We start from the raw sequence: 22,974 nt of genomic DNA, 5'->3' as shown, positions 1-22,974 counted from the left end.
CCCAGATTAAAACAACTTCTCTCGCTCCATGGTATCTGTCAGATCGTATACGGCCCAAGCCAGCTCCCATCGTAGCGAGGGAGGGTTTTTCCACTGACTTTAAGAGGCGTTGGACCGGGGCCATCCTCTGTGTAATGCGGATCCGGGAGTGTGCGTGATGCACTGCATGATGACAGAATTTCTGGGAGATTGGCCTAAACCAAAAACCTTGGACCGCCGCTCTCTGGGACTGCTCCACCGGAGGAGCGGGGAGGCTGGAGACACCGAACCTGGACCTGGAGCGGGTTTTTGCAGCTGTGAAAGCATCCCCGCAAGAGCCGAGCGAGCCCGGCTGCTTTGCATCTGCCCTTCCCCGGGTCGGGGACTCGGCACTGGGGTTTGGTTGCTTGGGTCGAGTCCACCATCTGCTCCCGCCTCTGGTGCTGCCGGGGCGAGCGGACCCCTGCGAGTGTGTGAGCAGCTCAGCCTGTCTGCGACACCGCAGCCGAGCTCCCCGTCCCCCGAAAATACCCCGTTGCTGCCGGAGGCTGCCGAGCGGTGCTGGGATGGGGCTGCCCTGCCCATGCCAACCGGGCTGGAAATTTTGGTTGGAAATCTTGCTGAAAGGCTGAGAGGAAAGAGGAGGAGAAGAGAAACCCGCTGGGATGTTGCATGGAGTTGTTTTAAGCAAAACCCTGATGCATCCATGTTTTTTTTCTCTTGCTGGTGCTGGGTCAGGCTGCTTTGCACCCACGCAGCAGGTACCACTGTACTGACCTCCGCAGCTGCATCTGTTCTAACTCCATCCTGCGCGGCTGCAGAAAGGTGTTATTTCTGCAGAGCAGCACCGGCCACGGCAAATCCTGCCCTGCTCTTCCTGCGTGCCCCCCAGCTCCTCTGAAGCACAGGAGACCTTCTTTGTGCACCCAAAAAAGATATGCGGAGGGGCTGGGGTAGCTGGAGTGAAGCTGAGAGATACCAAGTGGTCCCGGATAGGTGCTTCAGTTGCTCCATCTCCCCTTTTTTCCAGGCTGATGGATGGGGCTGGTTTCTCATAGTGCATCGGTACCATGTCCCAGGGCTGTGGAGCCCTGGGTCTGTGTAGGACATTGGTGGTGACTCCCCTTTGTCCCTGCAGACCTGGTGTATCCCTGTTACAGGGCACAGACATCTGTACATCAGAACTGGAGGGCGATGGAGGAGCCCAGGGCAAAACCTCTCCCTGGGGCTCCCCACAGAGCTCCTGCCTCTACCTGCACAAAAAAAATCACCACTTGTGAATTTCCAGGGAAATCAGGTTTCTTTGGTCCTCCCCAGGAGGAGGCAGAACTTCCCTGGAAGTCCTGGTGGATGCAACTCCTTGGGTTGTCCATCACCACTCCCAATGAGCTGCAGCTGCCTCAGGCTGGAGCAACAGCACTTTCTGAAGCGGGATAGCTTCGCTGCAGCCTAAAGGGCATAAAAATGGCCAGAAGGAAAACCTTGGCCCCACGGTCTGTGAGTTAACCTGGCAGGGCTGGCCGGGCTGGCTCACCGCTTGAATGTGCACGGAGGAACGGTGGTGCAAGGGTGAGGAGGGAAGAGCAGCGTGTGGAAAAAAACCTGAAGCGGTCTTTCAAAATCACATGGTGATAAGGCATTTTCTGGAGTGCCCCATACAGCTGGCAGCAGAAACCAGGCTTTTATGTCTTGGTCTGGCTAGTTTTTCACTTTCCGCAGCCAAAGGGATTTGGATAAAGTTTGCCTGGAAGATTAGCTGGCACCGAGCCTGACTAGACATCTCTGGAAGCCTCCCCTCGAGCAGGAGTAGGTCCTAATTCCCCTCTTGTCCCGGCCCTGCCGTAGGCGAGCACGGGGGAACATGTCTCACCTGGAAGGGACGGTTCGACCACGCCGCCCCGAAGCCCCGTCGCTGCCCGCTGGCCCCTGCTGCAAGATCCCCTGCTGCGGGGCTGCAGCTCAGGGCCAACCCTCTCCGCCCCGGCACGCCGGGTCCCCGCTCCTCTCGCGGTGGGGATGCTGGGGAGCGTGCAGAGGCGAGCGAGGTCCCGGGGGATCCCTGCTGCCGCAGTCCCCGCGTGCGGCAGAGCCGATGCCCCGCAGCCTGAGGGATGGGGCAGGAGCACGGAGCCTCGGCACTGGCGCCTGGCTGTTACGGCTTTGCATCAGCCCTCGCCTGGGGACGCGCGTCCTTCATGGGATCTGTCCCAACGCCGAAACCGAGCAGGGAAACGGGGTGTGCGGGAGCCCCCCAAGCAGGGCTGGCCTCCCCCAGTGCCAGCTCTGGGGCAGATGTACCCTAGCCACCGCACGCCAGCTTCGGTACCGGCTGCGGTGTCCGACCACATCTGAGCCGCTGGCTCTGGGGCAGAGCTGGCAGGGGATGGAGGCGCGGGAAGAGAGACCGTGTGATGCCGTCCCCACGGGGCCAGCGGGCTCCGCGCACTGCCGCTGCGGCCCAGACAGAAAGCAAATGGGATTTTGTGCCTGGGGAGGCATCGCAGAGCAGGAGGGACGCCGGCAGGCTCCTGCCTGCCCTTGTCGCTGCTCTCCACCGCTGTGCTGGTAGCAGATGCCGATGCCTCCGGAGTGGAAAGCCAGTCCCTCCCCTCTCATTCCTTTTTTCCTTTTTTATTTCTTTTTTTCTTCCCTCCCCCCGGCTGATCTTAAAAAAAGCCCGGGCGGTTTGGGCTTCGTGAAACCCAAATGCCTTTTGCAGCATCAAGCCCGGATCCCATAAGTAATATCCCAGCGTTCGAGAATAAGACAGTATATGAAGTAGACGGGGAGCTATAAAGACGCTTTAAAAGGGGCAATAAAAGTTTTGGGTTTCATATCGTCTTACCAAAGAAGAGAATAACAGAGAAGCAGGAAATTTCAGTAGCAGACATGACAAAGGTCACAGCACTCAGACTGCACCTTAGACGAAAACACCTACTCTTATGAAAACAGCAAGAATTTTTGGCAGGGGCTCAAGAGCTCTTACAGGCAAAGCTCTCAGCAGCGCTAAAAGGTTACAAGAGACTGTTTTGTCTACGTTGCTGTAAATGTTTATAATATTTCCCTGCATTTGTATTGCAGGGGATATCCTGCCCCAGCGATAGCAAATTCAGCCCATGCACCTTCCTCCTGGCTCTGGGGGTACCTGGTCCTGCCGCAGCGGGTGCTGCCACCAGCACGGGGCTGACGCCGCGGCCGGGACCCTGCGGATGTACCCGGCTGCGTTTCGGCCCCAAGGCTGGGTGCTGGTCCCACAATGGGTGCAAAGGGATGGACGGTTTGCACAGCTGGAGAGGGGATCAGCAGGGAGAGGCAGGAGTTTTGACTGGTTTTGGGACTTGGGACTGTTTTTTGGGGATGCCCTGAGCAGTCATCGTGTGGCAAAGTACTCCAGTAGCGTGCATGCAATGGGGAAAGTGTTGCACACAAACCCTCGGAGCATCTTGCAAAGCATCCCGGGGGCTGGATGCTCCGAAAGACCTGGTGTGCTGCGTTGGTTTAGGTGCTGGTGAACCCTTTAAAAACTCTTTGCTAACTGATCCCTCCCGGCATCAGCAGGGAGAGGGGAAAAAAGTAACCTTGCCTGGGATTTTATTGTATGCAATACACTTTTGAGGGGTGTGTTTTTTTGGTGTAACACCTGGATGCATGGCAGGTGGGAGCAGGAGCTTTCATTTACTCAGCTGGGCCTTAGCTAATGTGCCCTCCTCATTTGCAATGGGGTTTGCCAACCTTTTTTCCCTCCTGCTCAGCCACGGTAAGGCATTGCAGTTACCCAGTGCCTCTCCTCCCAGCACTTTGCCTGCACAAGGCTCTCCCCATGCCCACGCTGCCCGTGAACTGCCAGGGCTTGCTGCGGGGTTATGCGTGTCACTGCGGCCCAGGAGGGGCCGAACAGTCACAAAGTGAGTTGGGGGGGTCGGGTGCCTCTGATCAGCGGCTGCAGCAAGCAGCAAAGGGCGTGCAGAGGGACGGAGGCTGCTGGCACTGCTGGTCCGGCTCCTGGGGAGGGTCAGCGTTGAGTATTTGCACATGGGGCAATGCACACCCAGAGGTGTGCTTGGGGTGGCTCGGCGAGAGCCAGCGTGGCCCCGGCCGTGGGACACCCATGTGGGTGACCTCTTGGGAAGCAGCTGCGCACCCTCGGAGCCGGCTCTTGCATGTAGTGCCAAGGTGCTTCTTGCACTCAGCTCTGAATTAGGAGTCAAAGCACTTGGGACTGTTTTTTGGGGATGCCCTGAGCAGTCGTCGTGTGGCAAAGTACTCCAGTAGCATGCATGCAATGGGGAAAGTGTTGCACGCAAACCCTCGGAGCATCTTGCAAAGCATCCCGGGGGCTGGATGCTCCGAAAGACCTGGTGTGCTGTGTTGGTTTAGGTGCTGGTGAACCCTTTGAAAACTCTTTGCTAGCGCTGCCTCTGTGTGCAGCTGCATCAGCTGTGCCATCGCTTGCCAGTGACTCTTGGATGCTCGGGGGTTCATAATTCATTTATATTTTTGTTGGAAGCTCATTCAGTTTTGGTTGTTGCCCCGTTGCAGGAAGTTGCTCTGATGAATGACCGGGGTGGATTTCTCTTCCAGAGGAACCCAGGCTTAATGTGGGCTTTCTGTGGACATCACTGTATATCAATACTGCTCTAATTGTCCATGACATATAGTCTTGGCGTTTTTCCCAGACAGTCTAAATAAATCATACACTTCTGCTATAGTAAATAGTCTGTTAGAAGAGATGTTATAGGCTTACAGCCCTCCCTCTCCCTCCTGGAGCTTCTTTTTCTGCGTGAGCCTCTCCTTTTCCATGTACTTTCCATACTAATGAAGCTCTCCGCAAGCGCACCTGCTGCCCGCGCTGCCCAGGCAGGACTGCAGGGACAAAGTGCCCAATGTTGCAGCTCCCTCCAGGCCGGGGGGGCTGTGGGCAGGGGACGGGGTGGCCGTGTCCCGAGCTCCGCTTTGGGGCTGGCATCTGCCCTCGACTGAGCGGAGCGGAGCTGAGCTGAGCTGGGAAGTTTCTTTCCCTGCTTAGGCGACACTGGCATTGCACGCTTGCCAAGTATTTGTTAGTATATATTATTTACATCAAGAGAATGCATAAATAAAATAGTAAATATCTCACAAAAATACAGGTTCTGTTAACTGGGCGTTACAAATGAAGCCCCGTGTGCTCAGGCTGGGCGAACTCCCACGGAGGGGACAACTCGGGTCCCCCTGGGCTGGTGCAGGTGACAGCCCAGGCGGTGGCATGGCCCAAGAGTGCAAGGGTCTCCTGAGGGTTGCAGCCCAGGCAAGCACTTCTCCAGGGAGAAGTATGGGTACGCAGCAAAATGCAAGCGCAACCCCTGCTAGGGCTGATGGTGGAAAGGTGAAGACTCCAGGGAAGAAAAGCCCGGGGCGTGCATAGAGCTGGTGGGAAAAGGTGCCGCTGTCCCAGAGGAAAACGCAGCGGGCAGGCGTTGTGCTTTTGGCTGCACCCCTCCATCGCCCCAGGAGCGGAAAAGCAAGTGCCCCGCTCGCCCGGGCGGCTCAGACGCAGCAGCAGAGCGTGGAGCAGTCCAGCCTGGCAGGGGTCCCGGCGCTCCCGGCCTTCTTGTTCTCCTTGGGCAGCAGCAGCACGAAGGCCATGGCCAAGGCGCAGTGGTAGAAGCTGTGCACGTAGGTGTAATCCCACTCCTGCAAGCGGGGAGAGCGTTAGCGAGACCTGCCGGGGCCGCGGGAGCAGCGGTGCCGGGGGGCTCTGCGTTAGGTGCAAAACATTAGGTTCCTACAAGTAGCCAAAAGGAAAGGAATAAAAAAAATTCCTGAGCCTTCTGCCTCTTTTTGCTGTCAGAGAAGAAAGGATTTCCAGCCTTAAAAAAAAAAGCAAAGTGGATTTAACACATTCCAATTTGCACATTTCCCAATTCTTGAATGAAGTGTTTCATTACCCCGCAAAGGACGCGGCGGCGAGGCCGGGGCGCGGGGGGAGGCGGTTTCTGCTAAGTGACATTTTTATGTTCTGCTAGAATTTGCAATTACTAAATGCTTTGAAAAATAATCCTTGGGGATGACTGTGAGGTTGTATCTAGCAGCTCCCAATGCACAGAGCAGCCGTAACGGCGGGGCTGAGCGCAGGCGTGACCGGCAGCTGTGTCGGGGGGTTATCGCCTTCCCCGCACGGGACAGACGGACCCTTTTGACAGGATGGGTGGACTGGCCAGCGGCGAGAGCAAAAGGTTATAAACACGAGATCGAGTGCCCCTGGGAGTCAACTGAGAGTCTTTTCTTTGGCGTGAGCCAGCTTTGGATCCGGCCATGCCTGGGTCGTATCCAGTCCCTGCCGTGGCTCCACGAGGTGTCCTTAAGTCACCCGTGCCCGGTTTCCAAAAAAACCCTGCTCGCATTTGACAAAACCATTTTGAGGACCGTGTACGGCTGAAGAAAGCGTGGTCCGTGTCCTTGCAACTCACTTAATGGAGGGAAAAGAGAGCGAGCATCACCCTGCGTGTCACTCGCAGTCACATCTGTCCCTGCCCACACCGCAATTAACGGGCCAGGGGATGGGGACAAGCAGGGAGGGACCCTCGTCCCTGCCACCAGACCCCAGCACGCCAGCCTCGGAGACCTGCACCTGAGCTGGATTTTGTCCAAGGCTGGATGCAGCCCAGCAGCGTGAAGGGGGAGGTCTCCTATCTTGGTAACGTCCTTTACACCTTGTAAAGTCGGGGTGATTGAGTGTGCAAACAGGTACCTCAAAGAAGAACCTCAGCATCAGTGCTAACGCCCCAAAACAGAAGCCGGGACCGATCTGTTGGGTGTAGACGCTCTTGTCTGGATAGAGCCCTTTCTTCTCTTTCATCTTTTGTAGCTGGAAGGGAAGAGAGAGCACACCAAGTGTATTCAGCCGGATTTAGCTGGCTGCTCTGCATCCGAAAGATCCCATGAATGCTGAAATAAAACCACCCAAAGCCCACAGACCGGCTCCCCCAGGCTGCGGGGTCTGCCTGCACATGGGCAGCACCTCTGCCTGTGTGCTGCAAGGGGTCCTCCTGCTTTATTCCTGATCATAATGCTGTTTTCTGAATATTCAGCCCCAAACCCAGCTGAGGAAGCGTGTGCCCTCGCAAACCCGGTCTCTGGGAGAGCGGATCCCAGCACAGCATCCGCGGGCTGGGGGATGCAGGGTGGTCCCATGCCTCGGTCCCCTCCTTGCCCATCCCCTCCCTGTCGTGGCCACTTGCTTTTAGCTGCCGGCCGGGAGGTAGACGGGGCTTAGTGACAGTCTGTGGCTGGGACTTGCATCGCTGCGTTTCCATGACACTCGGCAGCGTCCTCCTGCAATTTTTACCCCACCACTGAATCTTCGTCCTTTCCCTTTTACGGCCATGCCCGCTTCTGCCAATGGCTCTGCCACCCGTGCTCCCACCCAGGTCCCCAGCATCTGCTATGTGTGGGACACGCTGCGGCACGGTGCCCGACTGTCCCAGGAGCTGCCAGCCAGATTCAGGCAGACTACAGGCAGATTCCTTCCCACTTTATCACCGCATTTTATGCACATCTTCCACCGGCTCCGGGGCAGTTTACCAGACCCCTCTGCCTCTGAGTAGCTGTAAAAACTCCATAAATACATTCCTCCTGATTAGAAACGCAGGAGATGTGGTAGATGTCTCAGACCGATCGAATCTGGCGTTTATCACAAAGGCTGCTTGCCGTCTGCCTACTTTCTGCTAGGGTTGAAGAAGAAGTGCTGTTTAATCACCGTGATGGCCTGTGCTGCGAGAGCCGGACCTCGAGGAGGAAACTGCTGGTGCAGGTCGGACCCCTCTGTGCAGGGCTCAGCCCCTTCCCCGCCATGAGCATCCTTGCAAGGGCCCGGCGCGGTGCCCTTCCCTACATACCCATTTCACGGTTATCACCAGGACGGCCGTCCCGATGGGTCCCGAGTAGACGCCGTAGCCCCAGCGGTCGTGGTAGATCCTCACGGCGATGGTGAGGACACCAAACATGACGAAGGTCGATCTCTTCGGCTCGTCAAACTCTGCCAGGGCTGCACGGCACCGAGCACAGGGAGCGTCAGCTCACCCACCCCCTTCCTCGGCTGCTCCCCTAAAGCCTTACGGGGGTCCGTCCCGCCTGCCCCGAGGACCCTCAGCATTGCGTCCAGGTCTGGTTTGCCCTTCTTATGCCTCACAGCTGGGGAAACTAAGGCACCCAGGGGCAAAGTGAACCATCCTGAGGCATTGGAGTGGTAGGTCTAGGAGCTGATTTTAAAGGTCTTGCACTCAGTGTTGCGTGTGGAAGTTAAAGGAGATGTCCCACACATATTCCCCTTTCCTGCCTCGACCCAGAAGTCGGAGGTGACTGCAAAGATGCTTGCACCCGGTGAGCCTGCCATCAGCTCTTGGGTTCATCCTACATCTCCAACCCTCCCAAACTTGCCGGTTCATGCCGATACAGCCTCCATCACCCTGCTCCGGTAGGACCGCACCCGCCGGTGCGATGGGGACCGGGCTGCCCGGCCGTGCCGGCACCTGCCTGAGGTTTGAAGCTGGAAGTCGCCAGTGCAAGTAAGTTATTAGAGGCTTTTGTTTAGCACAGAATGGGGTAATAACTGATAAAAGTTATGGATCCCAGTGGGCTCCATGCTTTTCCAGCTCGCACAGCTGTGTTATGGCTGTCCTGGATTTGCATTCCGGGAAGCGTGCCCGAGGGTCTGTGTCCGCACATGTGCGCTCGGGCTTTACAAGCCACAGCGAGAGGCTTCCCTGGGCTTCAGTCACCACACCTTCCATGTCCTTGGATCGTGGTTTTATAGGGAGTTTGGCTAAGGGATAATGTCCGCATTTTAATCTCTGTTGTTTCCCTGCGGGTCAATATTTTAAACATCGTAGTCCAGGATTTGTATTTTTTTTGCAAGGTTTTTGAATGCAGTAATGAAGCAATCAAGTTGAATTTTGCTGCAAGGAGCCAAAGTGTCTGGATCGGCTCTGACCTACCCTGACACTGCTGTTGTCTACTGAAAATGCCCTTTGGAGATGATTTGCCTCGTTGCCTTTTCTAGCTGAGCAGAGAGAGCACTGAATTGCCATGGACAGTGTGGGAGCCCACCTTGGGACTCGCACCTTGGGGGAACAGAGCCATTTCTAAGGTTAACATTTCCCCCCCTCATTTTTCCCTGCATGGAAGATTTATCCCGTCGCGTGCCCTGGAAGGGGGATGCTGCTGTCTGCGCTGCTCGGCGGTGAAGGGAGGAGGGATGGACCTGCGTCCGGTGGAGGGGGGGCTGCCCCACGGCTCCTGCTGGGCTCAGGGGCTGCAGGAGCCCCCCATCCCAGCCAGAGGTCCTGCACCATCCCTGGAGCCCCGAGGGCAGAGGGGAAGCCCTGGGGGAGTTTTGGGGCTGTGCATCAGCATGGTGACCCCAGCTCGGCACCAGGAGGGCTGGGGACCCTGCCTGGCTGGGGGGGGGACTGGGTGGGCGGCTGCTAGAGATGGTCCGAAACTGTTGAGCAAAGCCTTTGCTGTTGGAAGGTGACTGTCCCCTCATCTCTCTCCTTACCCTACTCTCTTCTGTCAGAAATACTCTCGTCCTTCCAAAAAACATGTTGACCAAATGGGGAAATAATAGGTTTGAAGTTTTCGTCCTTCTTTAGTTCTGTCGTTTTTTTTTTCATTTCTATTACACCTTGTTTCAGTGGCAATTGAGGAACAAAATGAGAAAAAAAGAGGGGGAAGGGGATGCGGGAAAAAGAAAACTAAGTAATAGGGCAAGGGTCAGGATTTTTAATAAAAAGGAAGTGAAATATATTTCTGCTTTTTCTAAGCAGATCTAATATTTTCTGCCAGCCCAGACTAGGCTTTTGATAAACTAGGAAGATGTATTTGTTTTGAGTAAACCACTTTGATTTGCATGCTACCAAGAGAAGTGGCAGATTCTGCATTTCTTAATGCCCCCGAGTCAGGGCAGGACAAGCTGATGGGCTCAGTATGGGAAAAATGAGGAGAAATGGGAGATTCCCTGATATATGAGGTTTCAAACTAAGTCATCTCATCGTACTGTCCTGCCTTGAACTAAAGCGCAAGGCTGCATGTGTTACTTGCCAATTTGAAATAAATAATTCTGCTGTTGTAAGGACACGCATAAGAGCTGGTGAAGGCAGAGGAACACCCGCCTAACACAAAGACCCAGCGCCAGAGCTCTGTTTATCTCCAGGAACAAAACTTCCCCAGCCACCACTCAGGACAGTTTTCATGTGTGTCTGGACCCCCCCGAGTGCAATGGCTTTCCAAGGCATGAATGATATAAAAATGGATTAAACCATAGGACGGGCTGACTTCCGTAAAAGACAGTCTCAGAGCTAAGCCTTGCAGATGGGAGCTGAAAGGCAAGAGCATTTCTGGGGACTGTACCCACTAACCGTCCCACCAGCGATGCTGACAAAGCCCACCCGACCTGCAAACGCTGGTGCTCTGTAGGAACCAGAGTGACCAGTGCTTACCCATCAGGGACACCCAGATGGACAGAGCTGTTCCATAGATGCTGAAGTACTCCAGGATATCGTAGCGCATGAAGCACAGCACCGATAAGCCGGGGCCATCACATGCATGGTAAATCTATTAAAAAAAAAAAAAAAAAAAGGCATTAAGAAAGCTAGCTCTCTACCCACAGACCACTAAGGTAAAATAAAATACTTCTGTTTTTATCAGTTGGTTTGAAACAGGCTTTTCCTGGCTGTTGAGAGGATGGCCAGCCAGGAACAGGACAGTCTCATATACACCAGGGTCACTGATATGCAGTAACGCATATATTTGAGATATAATGTCACCGTTCCCAATTGCAAATTGCCTGAGAATCAGCATTCTTCTCTCTTAGTAGAAATTATTTGTGGACGAGCTTTAGTCTGCCTCTTGGTCTGTGCCAGAATTTGCAATCTGATGACCAAGCTGCTTCGAGCCGAGCCCCAGGCAGTGTGGGGACGTCCTCTCCAGCAGGAGGACTCTGAGGTTATGGTTCTGATTGCGAAAGATTCTTGTAAAACAATTCAAAATGAGTGTCCTGATGAAATGTGTATAGACGCCAGGTCACTGTCCAGGCTAACTAGAGTTTATACGGCCAGAGTCTGAATACTGGGGAATTCACTCATTAGTGCATTCCCTTAAAAGCTGCTGGTTCCTGCCCATCAGCTCGTTGATTAGGTTATTTGCAAAAAAACCATTGTCATGCAACACAGATGCAAACCAAGCCAAGAGAAATTTTCCAGTGCAATCAGAGGAATGCTCCCAGTGTTTGCCTGGCGCTCGCCTTTTCCTCCGAGCACTCAGCCCTGAGAGTTTTCTAGTGGTAGCACCAGCGTGCTTTGCTGTTTCTGAAGAAGTCCCTTCACCGCTTGGCAGGACGCCCTTGGAACGATCCTCGCTGTCATGGCCCAGCGGGGATGCTGATATTATTTATAATGGGAATTGCTGCAAGTCCTTTGGCTTGCTGCAGTTTCTAGAAAAGATTGCACCACGGCCGTAATTCTTTTCTCTGCTTGAGATTGGGTTCGAGGAGTCTGGAGACGGGGGGAAGAAAGGGTGGAAGACAAAGAGCGTGTTTCTGGCCGGCGTCGCAGCACTTGTCTGCGATGGACATATGCTTTCACTGCTCTGATGAGGTCTCCTGGGGGAGGAGGAGTGGGATGCTACAAGAAAGGCAACAGCAGCAGCTGCTGCCCTTCCTACCCCCCCCACCATGCTGGCAGCTGCCTTCCCTTCCCTTCCTTCCCCTTCCCTTCCCTTCCCCACGCACAGATATTTTGCCTCTTCAATCTCTTCAGCGAGGACCTGTTCCACCTCCCGTCGAAACACGTGCCAATTTTCCTATTGACTTCTTGGGGAGGTGGAGCAGACACAAAACTGGTGCAAAATGAAATTGTAGATGTCTGGCTTCCCTGGGGAGCTGGGGGGGGGCTCGGTTGGGACGTTTTTATTGACTAGTCCTGTAGTTTTTATGGAACTGGCAGAACTTCTCCCCCTGCATTGTGCTTTAATTGGAGGCTTAAATGGTGGATCCTTAGGAATAAGAGCCCAGCCTGGTTCAGAACCCTGCTTTAGCCTCAGTGCTGCTGTGGAAGAGCTTTTCACACTGGGAAGGTCCTTTATCTACTCCCTGCCTCGGTTTCTCTGCTCTGTGCAAGGGATGTGACAACCCTCATGAGATGCCTTGAGATGGGTGGGGAGAAGAGGTAAATGCCATATTGGTTGTGTTGCTGGGCTATTTCCTTCATGTTCTTTAGCAGAGCGTTGCCATGGGGTTAAATAAGAGATTTTTTCCAGTGGGAATGCTGCTTTAGGTGCGCAGCCCGTGCGGGTACGGAGGCACTTAGCAGCGATACAAAGCGCGGGGCAGCTTACTGCCGGGAGGAGGGATATGAATTATTTTGCATATGTACAGACAACTGACTTTCTCCACTCGTTATTCCCACACGAGGGAAGGCAGGGTGATTCTGAGCCTGGTGAAACATTCTCAAACCGCTCTGCCAGGGTGGAGGGTTAATAATTATTTTTCTTGATAGCTCAGCAGCATGTTTTAGTCTTTCCCAGTGCAGAAACTCCCCTGACTCCAGCATTGCTCCCATCACCAGTTAGCAATTGCAAAATCAGTAATTCGACTACGTGCTTTTGGCTAAAGCAACAGAAGCATAGCAAGAGACTCTGGATACAATTTAAACCCCAAATTCAGCATGGCCACTTACCAGCTGTAAAACAAAGAGAAAAACCAGCTCCAAAACACTGCGAATCAATCAAGTCGCTTTGCACCCAGACCCTCTCCCTAACCTCACAACCATAAAACACCATTAAATCTATGTAAGGCCACCCCTTAGGACATCCTAAACTGAAGAATCAGCTACTCAGCACCGCACATGGTGGGAAATAACTGAAAATGGATATTCTGGGATCACGCTTGCTGCTGTTGGATGAGATCCAGCTACCCTTCTCAGTGGAGACCCGATGCAGGGGGCATGCAGGGGGATGAAACATGCGGTGGAGGGGACGGGGACATCTTACCGCCACGAAGAACATGGTGAAGAAGTAGACCATGGCTTCCATGTGGAAACGCCGCTTGGCCGCGATGCTGATGGTGGGGAGGAAGACCAAGGTGCTGATGGTGGGCAGAAGGAGCTTGGCCACCAGCGAACCCATGGGTGCCTCGCGGGCCAGCAGCTCCCGGGGACGGGGTCTCTGCGAGCTGGACGGGGATGGCGGAGAAAACAGCCGTGGCAAGCGTGCTTTAAAATTTAAATGCCCTGTGTGGCCGGGAGGACTGCGGGCAGGGAACAGCTGCTGCCGCCGCCGCCGCAGCCGCCCCCTTCGCTCCAGTCTCTCCCCAACAGCGAAATTCTTGACACAGCCGGCAGCTCCCAGCGGCAGATGCTCCGTGCCCCCGATATCGCCCCGGGTGTTTCTAAAGGAGCGAAGGGGAATGTCGCCCTTGCACGCCTTGTGCTGGGTGTCGGATCTGGGTGCACAGTGGGTGAGGACTGTGGGTTTGCTTGCTCCCCATGGGGACACCCGACCTCTGCCTCCACGCCAAGCCTGGGTCAGTGCTGCTGGAGCAGCCTGGCAGGGAAAAGCCATCCTCTGCTCCGCGCTGGCACAAAGTAGGGAAGAACTGCTACGTGGCAGGTACCAGGGGTTTTTAAAACAGTGGGACGTGTCCTGCTACCTTTGTTGTTCCCGAGGAATACACACCAAGCTCCAAATCTGCCTTTTATTTCCCCACGAGGGTGTACCTGGAGTGGGTGGCCCCGCTCTAGCGGAGCACAGGCATCGGGGAGCTCGTGCGGTGCAGTGCCTAACGCCTGCTACGCCTGCCTCCGTGCCCTCCTGGGCGGGCGGGTGGAGCGGTGTGCCCTCGAGTTCCTCAGCCGCGCCCTCGGGCTTTGCAGCGTGGACACCCCCAGGAGATTTGTCTGAAATTCAGGAGCTGAGCGTCTCCGGGATGGAGGAATTTGAGCAGATCGTCGTGCGGCGCAGAAAAACTGGAGGAAAGGAGACCAAAAGCCAAGGAGCGTTTGGGCTGCTAATCCACTCAGTGGCTTCTCTCTTTTATTATGACTTTTTATTATATCACTGCTGCTCCCCTCCTGGGTTAATATCTTTTCCTTGGAGCCTCGCAGGGATTCTCGGCATCTTTTCAGTACAGCTGTTCCCGGGACGCGGGGAGCAGGAATGCTACGCTTGAGCAACCGCCTTTGTGGCTGCGGGTTTGGGGAGGAGGCTGGGAGCTGCGATACGAGCCCCCATTTCTGAGGCCGATAGGACGGGCTCCCCTGTCGCCCGGGAGAGGGGTCCAGTGGAAAGGCAGGCATGCACAGGGGAAAAAAAAATGCTCTTTAAAGCACTCCAGACAAGTTTGAAAGGGCTGAGGGAGGGGGAGCGCAGGGGTGCTGCGTGTGTGGTAAGAATGGCACGACAGACCCGAGAGGGCTGTGCTGAGAGCCTTCCTGGGGCACAGCTGAGATGAGCTGCCTAGGGCTCCTGTTTTTAGCTGATACCGCAGGAACCATCCACGTTCCCTGGCCGGCTGCAGGCAGCATCCCTCGCAGAGCGCAGGGGCTACGCACTGCCCACACCATGTCTCCAGCCGCCCTCCTGCCTGGACAAGCCATAAACTTACCACAAACCCCTGCAAAATTGAAACTCTACCAATAAATAGTGAAAAACTCTGGTGTCCCTACTTACCGTGAAAATTAATCCCTCCAAGCTAGCACATAAATACCCTGCTTCTCCCCAGGCATCCAGCCCTGAGCAGGAAGCGAAGCCGAGTGCCAGCACGCCCCGAAGTACCCTGTTTCTTTTCTGTGCCATATGCTCAGACGTAGCCGTTATTCCGTGTTATTCTTGCATGAGCTGCTTGGACCGAGGAAGGTGCTCGGGGCCGCTGTGTGCTGCATGGCAGGGCTTGTCTCCAGCAGGGTTTCGAGTGAGGTTGGGGTTAGCTGGTTGCACAAACCGCTCTGGATTCCTGGCTAAGAAAACCATGTCTGCCCTGCTTTTGTGGCCATGAGGTTGGTGTCAGAGAGGTGAAAACACAGCTCAAAACCTGTTGGTGAGGACAAACTTCCCCGTCTGGGTGCAAAGCAGCCCCCCTCGTCCTTGTGGGACCATTTGCAAGCACATGGCAGTTGTGCTACAAGCCACCATTTGCAAGGACGTGCAAGGGTGGTGGGTGTGCAACAGGCCAAATGGCATCAGTTGAAAAATATGATCAAGCAGTTGTTAAACGCATTCTCCTTGCCCCCATCCTTTGCCCAAAATCTAGCTGGAGCCCACTGGAAAGGAAACCCCGTTGGCTGCTGGATGCAGCAAGTGCCAGCCATGGCAAGCGCTCCCCCGAGCAGGGAAGTCTTGGAGCTCTCAGGAGCAAGAAAACATTCCACAGGTTGTTGGTTTTGTTTTTTTTTTTTCCCTCTCCCAGCTGCACACCCTGGGCTGGCGTTTGGTTTGCAGCCAGCGCTGTAGGCATAGAGGAAAAAAATCACACCGGTTTGCACACGTGTTCCAGCTATTATTGAAAGAGAGACCCCAAAGTAAACTGCAAGGCAAGGGGCAGGCAGGTGGTGAGCTCCTGTCGGGAGCTGCTGCTTAAAAGGTCTTTGTTCAGGCTGCAAACAAACCGCAGTGCTAGACGTGGGCTTTGCAAACCTTCCCGGGAAGGAACCCAAATAACAAAGGGCCAGGACTTTGTTCCTTCTCTCCTAAACAGGTAGGAAATGTAGAAAAAGCAAATTTTAGCTGCTGCGTTTAAGTACTTCTGGAAAGCGAATTTGAAATCTACGTTCCACAGGGCTAATTTTGTGTGGACCAGAATGCACGCAGGAACGGTGATATATATGGCTGAAAACTGGCTCCCAGATGCCAAAACCAGGTTCTGGTATGCTGTCCTGGATCCTTCCAGGGTAACATTAACCATGACTTTCTGTAAGCACTTCTACCCTTTCAACTCAGACATTGCAGTGAAGGAGAGAGACATAGATAGTTTTGTTTTATTTTTAATACAAGTGTGATAGTTTGAAAGTAGTATATATTGGAACAGAGGATGAAGGATCTGTGCCAATTGAGAGTATTGAGAGTATATTCTCCTTGGGATTAGTATAGGATGATCTTTCATCTGTGTGCGGTGTAGGCTGTATCAGAATTGAAACCTGCTCCATTGCGTGTCCCCAGTTACCACCAGGTTTGAAATTATGGTGATAACGATACGAAAATAGAGAGTCAAGGTTGCAGCTTCTATATGGGCTTGCAGTTTGCAGCGCTGCAATACAAGCGTCAGCGTGAGCAGGTACGCACGGACGGCTGCGCCAATTCAGTGCTTACCGCAAAGCGTTACTTACCGCTTCCGTTACTTCGGAGTCTAATCTTTCATCTCCACAACACTTTGACTCCTGCACTCTGGACTTAGGGATAACGGTGAAAAGCTGGACGATGGCCTGGTTTCAGCAGGACGATGGGCAAGAACCACGGCTCTGACCAGCACGGTCAGCCCCAAGGAGCCCTGAGCAATTTGACGAGCACGGCACCATCCGGCTTGCAAAGATTTCTTGTCTTCTTGCTGCTCTGCCTTGGGAATTTGATCAAGAAACCTCCTAGCGTGAAAGGGCCTGGTGCACGCGTGGAGCAGCCCATGGGCACAAGCCCTTCCCTGCCCAGCCGGAGAAGGGACGGCTGTAGCATCTGGATAAAACACCTTTAATTACCTACCGCAGGCTGTGATCAGAGCCGTTGCACGAGATGCCGGTGCGGTTAGTGGTTTCTGGATAGCTGAAATCCATACACGGGCCCTGGCACCAGGGAAAAGGAGCCCAATAAACGCAGAGCCACCAGCTGTGCCTGAGCCCCTCGCACGGCCGGTGCTGCAGACCCAGCTCTGATCAACCGCAGCTCTCACCCGCTCCCGTCCACGGCCCTGCCAAAGCACCTGCATCCTTCTTTTTTTATTAGTGGAATAAATTGCCACTTAAAATATCCATTCTCCGTAAGGCCTGGCCCCATTTTAGGCAGCTTTAGCTGAATACTTGCCCTTAAAAAAATTCCCCCTTCCTGTCTCCCTGTTGAATAAACCTATTATGCATATTCCTTGCAGGTATCCCTGCTTCTTTTTTCCTTCGGGTTTTTTTTTTCTCTCTCTTCTCTTCTCCTCTACCCTGTCGTGGCCCGTTACAAGCATGTCACCGTTAATGGTGAGGACATCTTTTTTCTTGCCTCTAGTTTTCTATTGCTCGTACCCTTCGGGGTGTCCCGGGGCGGTCATCCCGCTGCCAAATTCGGGAAGGCAGTGCGGGGTTTATTGCTCGTTTCATGGTGTTTAATGGGGTTTTTTTTTTACAGTCACGACTCCTGGAGCCCAGTAACGATGTGAGGGTCTCAGCTCTCACCCCATTGGTCAAAAATGTCATTTTCTGAAGAGAAAAGCTTGAAGCTGTGATGCTTCGAGGCTCAAAATCCAGAAGGGAATGAAACCAGTCTTAGGGTTTTGGGGAGTCTGACTCATGATTTTTGAATGCCTGTGGTTGGCAATGCTGCATAGCTGATGTCCCTCAGCACAATACTGCACAACTTCCATGCGAGACTCATTCCATTAAAAGAAAAGGCTTTGTACTTTTTTTTTTTAATCTTTGCATAGCTAAAATTTCGAACCAAGCGTGACTCGTCTGGAAGCTCCTCCAGGTTCTTGCAGGGACGTGTGCTCTTTGGGGACAGGTAAAATTACAGTCTGCACAGAAAAAAGAGGCTTTTAAAGCCATTGAAACTCTATGGCCATGGCCATACCTGGGGTCACTGTGGTCGCTTGTGGCTTTCAAACTGCCCAGAGATATTTTTTAATAGGAATCTGATGGCGAGAGCAGCTTGGTGGCTTTGGCTTGTTCAGTTTGACTCAACATTTTGCAAATCTCCATGGATGAAACCCTCACGCTAACATGATATAAATCATTGCTATCCACATTGCATGGAGGCATGCAGAGATGAAGTGTCTTGCCCAACACTGCGCTGTAGGTCACTCTGCAAGGGACCGGGACTGTCTCTAAAGGACACTTTTTTTGGTCTCCTCTTGCTTGTTTTAGTTACCCAGTGGTAGGCCATAGCCACAATTCTTGAGAAGAAGGTAGGGCTGGCTGCCAGGGTCTTTTTGGGGGGCTTCGCCACATTTTGATCCCCCTGGCAATGTCCTGGCTGTGCAGGGACCTCACCCGCCCCGCGGATGGCTTAGATCTGCTCACACCGCTCTGGGCTTGCCTGGAAATAACATGTGCAGCTATGCAGGAGTGTGGAACAGAACGGTCACTTCTGTAGGCAGTCTTAAAAAAGAAGAAAATCAGTTAGTCGTCTCAGCCCCGAGCGAAGATGAAGCTCCTGGGGGATCCTGGGCCAACAGACTCCAGACCATGCTCCTGCTCTTCCTCCAGCCTGGCTCTTCTGGACCTGAGCAGGTGTTTTGGTGGGGCTGGCTATGACAAAGCCATCCTGTCTGCCACGCTGGCATGAGGGCTGGGCCAGAAAAGGGCTAATTTTGCTGGGAAAGTGGTGCTGGAATGCCACAGCCCTTGGCCGGGCCATGGCTCTAGTTCACCAAGAGCAGGTACCATCCTGTGGTACATCATTCACGGAGGACCTGCTCTAGGGACGTGCTTGGGGTTCGGTGGTGCTGGGCATCACATCCAGCAAGTCCAAGGGCTGGTGCTTGGGTCAGGATGGGAAGGTGTCCCGCGATGGGGAGCACAGCAAGACCGTCAATGTCTTGTGCCTGGATCAGAGCTTACCATCGCTCTCTGCTCCAGGTCAAGGATGGAAGTCCCTCTACTGCAGCAGAGGCTGCCCTGGCAAAGGGATCACCCCACCCCTCCCTAGGTGAGAGAGGGCCTGATCCTGCAGAACGCAGAGTGCCTCCGCTCAGTTGAGCAGCCCCAGCTCCCACTGAGCAGCGACAGTGCCCGGCCCAGCACTTTGCTGAACACATTTCAGCCAAGGAAACTCCTTTCCTCTGCAGGCACTTCTCCGGCCAAACCAGCAGCCAGTCGCCGGCGACTCTCCCCCGGCTGGAGGAGGTTATTTTGGAGTGTCTGTCGTTCCTTTTATTTGCGCTTTGAATTATGCACAGCACCGGTTTGGGATGGAAAGCCTGGCAGCTGCCTGCCGGACGGCTGCCGTGTGTCCCTCGGGGAGGCTGTCGGGGTATGAGGCCACCAGCCCCACACCGCTGCAGGGACGGGCATCGCTCTGGCGGCTCTGAGCCTCCTTGTGTGGTGCTGGGAGGTGAACGCGCAGCACCGGGACCGCTGGACTGCCTTGCCAAAGTGTGGGGTGTGGGGAGCGGGGCTGGCTCAGGGACCCTCACCCAAATCCTAAATTTCCCTAGGAAAGTCCAATACGAGCCCACAGCGACCGTCCCTGGGTGGGAAAGCCTCTCGCTGTCCATGCAGGTGTATCTTGTCTCAATTTACTCCAAGCCCAAAAGCAGTAAATAACATCTGCAAGTAATTTCTACTGCTTATGCCAAAAAACGGGAGATAAAAAACGCTGTCATCTGAGCCTGGCCGTTGGTGATTAATGCCGTACCTGCCGGCAGCCTCGGCAGCAGCACCCGCGGCCCCGGGGTTTTGGGGTGACGGGAGCAGGGGCCGGTCCAGCCCCACGTTGAAGCCGTGGGGTTTGGCCGATGTGAAGCTGGACGGAGGCTCGTGTTTTGGATCTGCTCTCTGGTGTGTTTTGTTTTCGGGGCTGTTTTTGCTCCCATCGAGGCGATGGCATCGCTCCTGCTGATTTCACAAGGCCGGGCCGGGGCTGCGTAAGCCGCGCTGCTGCGGCCAGGGATAACACTGCGTGATTTATGGGAGCAATCAGTTGCCACTAGGAGCTGGTTAGGAATTTTCCGATGAAACGGGGATTGCGTCAGAAACCGCTGAGTCATCTCAACTGTTTCATAAAAAAAAAAAAAAAAAAAAATCCTTTGGCTTTGATGAACTTTTGGTGAAGCACAGAGACCGAATGCGTCTCGCCTGCTGCCGGCTCCCTCAGCGCTTGCCTCGGGGACAGCCTTCCCCCACCCTCCCGCTTTCTCCCCCCTCCCGGTGCTCCCCAGCCCCGGGGCATCCCTGCGGCAGGACGGGGTGCGGGGTCACCTGGGGATGGGGTCTCCTGGGGTGCAACCTCCTGCCAAACCCCAGGGCTGGCGGGAGCGCTGGGGGGATGCTGGGGCTCGCACGGACCCAGGCTGCTCTGGCGTTTTCAATGTGAAATATTTTGATGCTTTTAAAACCTCTCGTGTTCAGACTTTTCCCTCCCGGTTGTTCCAAAACGGAAAGGGTTTTCTCCTGCGTGTCTCGGGCTGGGATATTTTGAAATGCAGAAGTTGGGTGAACTCAAGTGCTAAATTTTCCCAGTGTCCTGGTCACAGCCAACCGATGGAAAATTGAAAGTTGCAAATCAACCTAGCTGGGTAAATTAAAACAGGCTGGCAGACATTTAGCCAAACAGAAAAGGAGACTTCATTTCCCATGTAAATTTTTTGGGACGGATTCTCTGCTCAGCTTCACACTTCACATCCCTGGGAGGACAGGGTCCAAATTAACGACACCACGGACCCGCAGTGATTCCCGCAGGGTGCTGGGAGCTGTGCAGGGATCTGTGCCCCGCAGTGGGGTCAGAGCACACCCTGAGGCCCTGCAGACGGGAGCTCCTGGCCCATGGCAAAAGGTGACAGGGCTGAATGTTGCCACCAAGGGCCAGGAGCAGCCGGTGGCAATAACCACGATAAACTGCCTTGGGTGCAGAGCCAGTGCCATGGTGTGGTGCCTCACTGGGAGCACTGGTTTTGCCCTGTGCGGGGCAGATCTAGAGGGGAAGGAGGAAAGGCCTGAGCTGAAACATCTCTGGTGCGACGAAGGAAATCGTTCAGGAGGGCTGCTCAAAGCTGCTGGGACGTGACCACCGTGCGTGCAGGGGGGATGTGCTAAGGAGTGCACAGCAATGTGTGTCACCACGTAGGTGAGGTGTCTCATCAACCACATTTTACACGTAAAGACCGCAGAGAACAGACTACGTATATCGTGTATAGGTTACGTACACCGTATAACCGTGTCCTTCTTTATGCCACGGGCTTTTCTCTCTGGCACACACGCAGAGATCAGATACAATACGTGCACGGCTGTCACTGAGCAGGGGGACTGTTCTCATCCAAAATGGCTCTTCGCGTCCACCAAGCCCATTTTCTGCCCACCACCGTTCTCCCGCGTGGCAGAAAACGGTTTCGAGCAGCACAACTGACACCGAGCCTTAGCGAATGACACCAAAAGCACAGGATCACAGGGGGTTTGCTTTATTTTTCAGCAGAAAGCGCGATCAAAAACCCGGCAGGCCCTATCCAGCCAGCCCTCCCTGCTCTTCCGCAGGCAGGATGCGGCCGCACGGTGCCTCCGGGGGTACCGGGGGTATTTTGGCCGCCTCGCTCCGTGCCGGCCATGCGGGGGCGGGTGGGGGCGGCAGGTACCGTCCCCCGTCCGGGGCGGGGGGGGAGCGCAGCATCTCCCGGGGCTGCCGGGGGGGCGGGGGGGGGCCCGGCGCTGCGCGTGCCGGGCGGGCGGCGGCGGCGGGGACGCATGCGTGCGGGCTGCCCCCGCCCGTGCCCCCCCCCCCCCGGCCTCGCCGCAGGAAACCGGCTGGCGGCCGCGGGCCGGCGCCGGGGGAGGCGAGGGGTTAACCGGGGTGGGGGCATCCCGGGCCGAGAGGTGTGAATTCCGCCCGCTCCCCCCCTTCCACGCACAGCCCTGCCGCTATAAGAGCGGCCGGCGCGGGCTGGGGGGAGCCACTGCGGCGGCTCCTCCTCGCTGGAAGCCCCGGCGCTTTTGGCTGCCCTTTGAAGTCGGAGAGGGAGAGGGAGAAGGAGGGAGGGAGGGAGCGTCTGGGGCTGCCGCCGCCGCCGCTGCTGCTGCTCCGCGCCGCCGCTACCGCCCGGCCCCGGAGCATCGCCCCGCCCGGCCCCGCCGCCTCCAGGTACGGCCCGTCCCGGCCCGGCCCCGCGGGGGTCGGACCCTTCGCTCCCCGCTGCCCGCTCCGCTGGGGGCCGAGCCCCGACAGCGCTGCCCGGGGCGGCTCTCCCGCCCGCCGCCACGCCGGCATCGCCCTCCCGCCGCCGGCAGGTCCGCGGGCTGCCGCGGGGCTCCCTCCGGTACCGGCTCCGCGATGCTCGTCGGCGACATCCCTCCCCCCCCCTTCTTTAATTTTTCTTCTATTTAAACATGCAGCTCTGACCGCCTCTAGGATAAACTCTGAGCGAGCTCTGTTACTGGCTTTGAGTCAGAAGTGTCTGGAAGCCTTAATGAAAACCAAGTGTAAGGCAAGTCTCAGCCACCTGTCCCCGGGATCCCCAGCCAAGCGCTCTGGGCTTCCATTAATCAATGGATCTGCCTCTTGGAAAGTGTCTTTTGCATGCTGGACCTCTACCCTGGGGCGACCGCAAAGCGGAGCTGGGGACCTGGAAGCCCTCTGGTAATTTCTCTAAGCCAGATACCAAAGCCGTGCTGGCATCGCCGGCAATTCTGCGTTTCCAAAACTGCTACAAAAGCCCTTGCAAGAAGAAAAAAAGGGGTAGGAAAGAAGCTCTTTATGTTGCAGGTCTGCAGTCCTGCCCCCTCTCCCCAGGAGCAGCACCTCTCCCACTTCCCTACTTCCCAGAGATACTGCCTAGTTACTTTTCAAGGGAAATTAGTTTAGGGGAGAATATTTTTTTTTCTTTTTCTTACAGACATGAGCTGCTTTGATTGCCTGGAAGCATGATTTCCTGAAACCTGCTCCTTTCTGGCTCTTGCAGTGAGGTTCACAATAAAACGTATTGTGGTTTTGAGCTGGGTTTTATTTAAGAAAATGCCATTCTGGGTTAGTCTTTCATGAGGCAGATGGAGAAGGAGATGAAAGGCTGACACTTGGGATACTTTGTTTCTGCTCTTTAATTGTGGGTGGTTTCTTTTCTATAAGAACAGGCTT

General features: G+C 55.0%; 2 protein-coding genes across 10 annotated transcripts in view; one reads left to right on the top strand and one right to left on the bottom strand.

Annotated features, from left to right (window-relative positions):
- Positions 1-5,098: 5,098 nt before the first annotated feature.
- On the bottom strand, positions 5,099-14,025 carry MYMK (myomaker, myoblast fusion factor). 2 transcript variants are annotated; one of them, XM_072883073.1, is made up of 6 exons: positions 13,728-14,025; positions 13,003-13,183; positions 10,455-10,569; positions 7,854-8,002; positions 6,707-6,823; positions 5,099-5,649 (listed from the first exon to the last, which is right to left on the bottom strand). In XM_072883073.1, exons 2-6 carry the CDS (start codon positions 13,135-13,137, stop codon positions 5,503-5,505), a joined length of 663 nt encoding a protein of 220 aa, XP_072739174.1. In that variant the 5' UTR covers positions 13,138-13,183; positions 13,728-14,025; the 3' UTR covers positions 5,099-5,502. The 2 variants fall into 2 exon arrangements, with proteins under 2 accessions (XP_072739174.1, XP_072739176.1); XM_072883075.1 differs by lacking the exon at positions 13,728-14,025 and having other exon boundaries at positions 13,003-13,351.
- A 7,838-nt stretch (positions 14,026-21,863) lies between these two features.
- ADAMTSL2 (ADAMTS like 2) overlaps positions 21,864-22,974 on the top strand; it is a 28,838-nt gene continuing 27,727 nt past the window's right edge. For 3 of the 8 annotated variants that reach the window (XM_072883232.1, XM_072883239.1, XM_072883231.1), the window contains exons 1-2: positions 21,864-21,984; positions 22,236-22,479. In XM_072883232.1, coding sequence (XP_072739333.1) covers positions 22,310-22,479 — 170 coding nt within the window. In that variant the 5' untranslated portion in view covers positions 21,864-21,984; positions 22,236-22,309. Of the gene's footprint in view, positions 21,985-22,235; positions 22,480-22,974 lie in introns of those variants that run through there. The other 5 variants (XM_072883237.1, XM_072883233.1, XM_072883238.1 and 2 more) reach the window with 3 other exon arrangements.

This window comes from Ciconia boyciana, chromosome 18 (assembly GCF_034638445.1).
Source record: "Ciconia boyciana chromosome 18, ASM3463844v1, whole genome shotgun sequence".
Classification (NCBI taxonomy): domain Eukaryota; kingdom Metazoa; phylum Chordata; class Aves; order Ciconiiformes; family Ciconiidae; genus Ciconia; species Ciconia boyciana.
The sequence above is the reverse complement of the archived record's forward strand: the minus strand, read 5'-3'. Positions and strand labels throughout refer to the sequence as shown.

Excerpts from the sequence above, each read along its gene's own strand:
- MYMK (XM_072883073.1), bottom strand. The coding sequence starts at position 13,137 with ATGGGTTCGCTGGTGGCCAAGCTCCTTCTGCCCACCATCAGCACCTTG. Across the intron at positions 10,570-13,002 it reads TCACCATGTTCTTCGTGGCG|ATTTACCATGCATGTGATGG; the intron begins GTAAGATGTCCC and ends TTTTTTTAATAG. Across the intron at positions 6,824-7,853 it reads TGGTGATAACCGTGAAATGG|CTACAAAAGATGAAAGAGAA; the intron begins GTATGTAGGGAA and ends CTTCCCTTCCAG.